The 5,870-nt window shown below is 36.8% G+C and overlaps 1 protein-coding gene across 1 annotated transcript; it reads right to left on the reverse strand.

Annotated features, from left to right (window-relative positions):
* Positions 1-210: 210 nt before the first annotated feature.
* Positions 211-5,379, reverse strand: LOC106463464 (exportin-4-like). Its single transcript, XM_013923495.2, has one exon. It carries the CDS (start codon positions 5,035-5,037, stop codon positions 1,627-1,629), a length of 3,411 nt encoding a protein of 1,136 aa, XP_013778949.1. The 5' UTR covers positions 5,038-5,379; the 3' UTR covers positions 211-1,626.
* Positions 5,380-5,870: the final 491 nt, after the last annotated feature.

Here is a 5,870-nt window from a genome sequence, read left to right on the forward strand (position 1 = left end):
CTATAAGTATCCACCAACAGTAATCACAATTCACACAACATTCAGGCTTGATAATGGATGCAGAATGCATTTGAAACGCGTCGGCCAACTCATCACTAGCTACAACTTTTACCCGTTGTTCTTACAACGTTAAGACGGCTTATCGACTTCTTGAGAAGAATTCTAAGAAGAAAGTAAACCTACAGACATCGGTCTTGTTTAACAAAATCTGCCATACATATATATATATATATATATATATACTTATATTTTCAGTTTACAATAAATACTGAAAATTCTAGTTTTCTTCTAGTCAGGCCTACAAAAAACAATTTTTATATTCATCAATTTTATTGACTTAAGTCTTATTGTTTCTTTCAATAATTTTAAAAATAACTTTTTCTCAAGTTGTCACTTCAAACTGATGCTTTCTTGCCACCATTCAAACAATGAAAGTAACTGATACATTTTTTAAAGTATCAGCATTGGATACCATCATGAGACAACCAATAAAGTTTAATTTTACTGACACTTAACTGTTTTAATACAGGCTTCAACAAATATTTTCAAATCTAGGAACCAGCCGAAAAACTCAGAAGCCAGATGTGTCTAATCCAACTTCACTACTGTTTGTACTGGGAAATAGGGGGCTACGGTGTATATTTATTTAGTTTCACAGCATCGTGTCCATGCTAACAATCACATGATATCAACAACCACTTGATAGTATTGCCTGAACTAACTGCCTTTGGTCCCATCTCAGTCTAAACATGTGCAATGATTGGTTGAATTGAGAGAAAGAAGAAATACAAAATTAGTAACGTGTTGTGCAACCGCAGTGCTTCATTCCTGAAACAAATATGAAAACGTACTGGATCCACCATTAAAATCATAGAAACAAAGTTTGACTTAGAACTCAAAGAATGTTAAAATAGTTTTGGACTTCCAAGAGTCCAGAACTGTTCTAGATTCAAGTTTTATTTAGAACAGCCCTACACATGAATAAAATGGGAGAAATTACTAGGTGCCTTGATTTAATTTTTAGTCACCACAGTGACCTGGCACCCGGGATTTGTAAAGGCCTATTTTAATATGAATGCATTTTTCATTGGGTAAATATTCTGTAACTTGAGTAATTGTAAATAAAAATGTCTTGCACTTTCTCCTTATTAACCAGCACATAACTCATATACATTAGTACCCTCCCACAAGCTTTCTCTTCTCAGCTGCAGACAAATCATGGCACCCACCCCCACCACCACTGGTGATGGTCAAAATAAGTTGAATTCTGCCAATCAGCAGAAATTCTCTTGCCTGCTTTTACACATTTCTCACTACACAAACTATCAGTTACTCGTACAAGTATACCCAATTTGTTATCAGAAATATACATATAAACTTAAAAGTATTACTGAAAAAAAAAGGATTATCTTTTTATTTTCAGATAACATAGAACCACAACCACTGATGTGTACAAGAAAACAAAATATTTCAATGATTGTTGAAATTAAAAAAAAAAATGAATGAAAGATGATCAAAGAAAACTTCAATACATGGTTTGAGAAATTTTACTATAACTGCATGAAATTCTGTATTTGTGTGTTATATAAAAATGCACATCTTTCTTGCAACTTCAATCTCCAAAACTTACTTGACCAGCATGAACCCTCTCACTTCAGTTGTAAACTTGTCAAAGTTCATTTTGAATTTTATACGATTATGTCGATCAAGAACCAAATTTACTCCCTCTGTGAGTTCATTGAAAGCATTAATAAGTCTTTGTGCATTTTGACTATTATGCTGGCTGGCAATCAGGGCCTGAACGAGGCCCTGATATTCGTTCTGGAAACAGCAGACCAATGTGAAAAGAGCAGTACCAGCAGTCTGAGATAGATCACTGTCCAATGGCTGAAATAAGACCATGTCCAAAACTATCTTTAGAAATGGCTTTAATTCTTCACTTACAGTCGTAGCTTCTGGTCCTGCTCTTCTGATGTGTATTCCAAGTACCGTAATAAAGTCCAAGCAAAGTGTGGCAACTTCTGGAGTGAAGGATGAAAGACCAAGCTCAACAGAAGAAATCAGATTTTTAAACAAAGTTTCTGGTAACTGGCAAACCTTAGCAGGATAGATTTCACAAACAAATGTAATAAGTTTAAAATACTGTAAACACAAGTTAGGAAATTTTAAAAGTTCTGCATTCATCAGAGGCATGATTATGTTCAATCCATAGAGAGCAACATCTGCTGCTGAAACTGAAGACTCTTCTTCTTCTTGACTGGGGTTGAATGGAGAGAAGTCCACAAAATCTTTGGAGAGAAGATCTGTTAGAAGCTGCATCAACACTAAAATGTCTTGGTACTGTTCCTCCTCTGCACTCGCTTCATGGCTTATTTTCCCAGTATTGTGTTTTGCATAAATTTGAATCATTGAAAGACAACTTTCATAGAGCTTCTTGGAATCCTTCTTGTCAAGAAAGCATAGAACTCTCTTTGCACAAACTGAAAAAAACTGAAAAATCATGTCAGTGACATCACTGTAATTGTGATAGACATCCATCAGTTTTACAAATTCTTCTGAAACAGGCTGTATAAATGGGTAAAGTGATGAAAGGTTCTGAAGAGTACAGCCATCAGCTACACCAATCACACACTCTATCAAATCAAGAACCTCAGACTTCACTTGCTCTCTGTGGAAATTCTGATGAAAGGAACCATTGTAGAAGACAGCATTAATGCGGTTTTGTAATGGTTCAATTAAGTGTTTCCAGTACTGCTCTTTGCTTTCTTTATCCTGATTAGCTGTTCCAACAATGACAAGTGATTTCAAAATTCCACGTTTTGCTGCAGCAGGAAGCAAATGGAATTGGTTGGTAGCATGTTTGTTTATTAAACTCTTCAAGCCCTCACACTGAATAGCTCGGCTTCCCCTCTCTACGTTGTTTAATACAGACACCAGTGTCTGAGAAGTTTCAATTGCCAGCTTGTGCTCATGGCTCCAGCGTGTCAAATTGGTTTCTAGTTTGGATATTAGGAAATTCAGTGTCCACAGTCCAGCTTCTGAATCTTTGCCAAATGCCCCAGTAAGCGTCATACTCATCTCTGTATAATAGCTTTCATTAGGTAGCAAGTAAGTTACAGCCCATCTTTTGATGTACCATACTAGAGTTGTAGCAACCTCTGGACTCAGAACATGTGTTAGATTGGCCTCTATAGCTCGCTTTTCAACTTCACACATGCGGAACACTGCTGCTATTAGACGAACGACATGATCAGTATTCTGGTCAACACCAGGGATGTCAGCTGCTCTGTGACTTGGTGAGGCAAGAACCTGAAGTGTTGTGTTAAGACTGACTCGACCTGCTTGTTGAACACAGTAGTGTACCACATCTGGAGGAATAAGAGATGTTTCTCCTTCACTGAAGGGAGCTAGTACATGTCCTGTAATAAGAACAAGCCAATGTATATCTTCATTGAGGTTGTCAAGGACAGAGGAATCTTCTTGTATTGTTCCAAGTTGATGTATACGCTGAAGCTGACCATGTAGCCGTGTGACTCGATCTTCTAACAAACTCCAAAGTAGAGGAACACAATGTTCCAAAGCTTGTCGTCCTAACATTCCAATTACAGAAAGTTGGTCTCGAAACTTTGTGCGATCATCTTCTTCTATCTCCTCAATTTCTTCGCTTTCCTCCTTTGCATTCAAGCCTCTCTGACCACCTGGTGGAGCAAGATGAAACTGTAAATAAGCATTAAAAATATGAATTGCTGATTCTTTCAGTACATCTTCGGCCAGATTGTTTGGATCTTGAAGAATAGCAACCCAAGCATCCAACAGGTGCTCAAAAGCTTCCATATAAACCTGATCATCTCTGTGAAGTGCTTCTTCCTGAGCTGCTCCTTCAGCAAAATGACAGCTTAATTTAGTTATTTCTTGAAGGTAATTTTTCACAGTCTCAGTTGCCAGTGAATTCAAAACATGTGGTGGGAAAAAAACTGCTAACCTACTGATTATATTGGATAGCCCAACTGCTTCATGCTCTTTGACTTTATCACTAGTCAACAATTTCAAAAGTCCTTCTACAAACCAGGATAAGTAGCGAGACCTGTCACTACTGTCACTCATTACAACACCATTTAATGAAGCCAGCTGGTTCAGGCATTGTAGCGTGTGATGACAGAGATCTGGGTTGTCACGAACTTGCCAGTGTAACTTCAGGAAAAGCTCCAAGATAGTTGGATCTAACAAAATTTCCTTCCATTCCGAGTTTGGTCTCAATGTAGGATTCTGTTGTGCCTCAAACAAACCAATTAGTTTTCGTGGCAACAGCATTGCTAACTGAAAGTTCCAAGTTAATACCTGTTCTGCCATTAAAAGAAATTTTTTGAACAAAGTAGCTGCTTCTGTAGGAAGTGGACGACCAATCTTGGCAAGTTCATTTAAGCCTTGAAGACAATATTGGAATATCTTTTTCAAATCCATAGTTTCAAATTTTTTCTTGGCTATCAAATGTGTCTCCCATGTGAGGCCTACATCAGTTGCTCGAGTAGTACTAGAATATTCATTCAGGAGTGCATTGACAATCGAACATCCAATTGTTTGCATTCTTTGGTCACCACTACTGATCAGTTGTGAAACCTCAGACAACACATTCTCAACAACTTGTGATGACTCACTGTCTACATCTGCACGTTTGACCATAATTGCAACCACAAGTAGCAACTGTTCTCGCACAAAACTTTGCAAGTCTGGCCGCTGAATGACATATTGGAGAAGATAGTTTCTGAGATTCTCTGTGTCCACTTTTTCTAGTAATTTCCATTCACGAATTACTGCTTGCTTTAAGAGTGATGCTGCTTGAAAGGTTACGTAATCAACATTACTGTTTTCAAGAATGTACCTGCACAATTGGAAGGGAGATTTTGTTTTTTGAAAGTTGAGAAAAATACTTTCAGCTGCATGACGCTGTTCTCCAGTGACTTGAATAGGAGGGGCCAAGAGAACGCTAGCAGCTTCTTCCAATTCTTTCAATAGACTTGCCGATACTTGGTCTGCCATAATTAATACAGTTGTAGGATAGAATTAATGTTTTCACTATAGCGTAAGCGTTTAACTCTAGATTGTAATATACCAGTTAGGCCTAACTCTAAAAGTCTTAAGCTAATCTGTGACAATTTTCTCCAACTCGTCAGCTTCAATTAAAATAATGGACACCTCACAATGACCGAAGATTTACGCTATTCTCGGGTCATAATCTCTATTGGTCTACATTAAAATATTCAATTCATGAACATTTCACGTAAATATACTATGTTAACCTCTGTCTTTTATTCTTAATCAAATAAATTAGACATTATAACTTTGACAACCTCCATAAAACACAACTCACGTTATAAACTGGCATAGGAATAGCGTTGCCAGGCTGCCCTCTAACTTAAGTCTAAGTGTTTTTTTTTATATTTTAATCGAACATTGAAAAAAACGAGTTATAAGTGAAATATATTAGTTCACATATATAACAGAATAAAAACAAGGTAGTATAAAAAATGTCAGTAATGGTTTTAGGGATACAGTTTATTTCTTCAAGGTTATACTTTTTAGTTTTTATTTTCCTCCATACTTTAAAACCTGCGTGTGGATAAAAAAAAGAACACAATTGTTGATTATATGGATTAAAATGCACCTGATGACTCAGTATTAATGTTAAAGGATTTGTTTGTTTTTGCAGAAAGTTACACAGTGGGTTAGCTGCATCGCGTCCAGTAAGGGGATCTAGCTCAGATAGTTAGTGTTATAAGCCCTAACGTTTACCAATGAAACGCCTGATGGACAAGCTTGAGAATTTAAAATACTAAAATTTGTATTTGATCCTTGTTATGAGCATAGCTTTT

Source organism: Limulus polyphemus, unplaced genomic scaffold (assembly GCF_000517525.1).
Source record: "Limulus polyphemus unplaced genomic scaffold, Limulus_polyphemus-2.1.2 Scaffold1414, whole genome shotgun sequence".
In the NCBI taxonomy this organism is placed as follows: domain Eukaryota; kingdom Metazoa; phylum Arthropoda; class Merostomata; order Xiphosura; family Limulidae; genus Limulus; species Limulus polyphemus.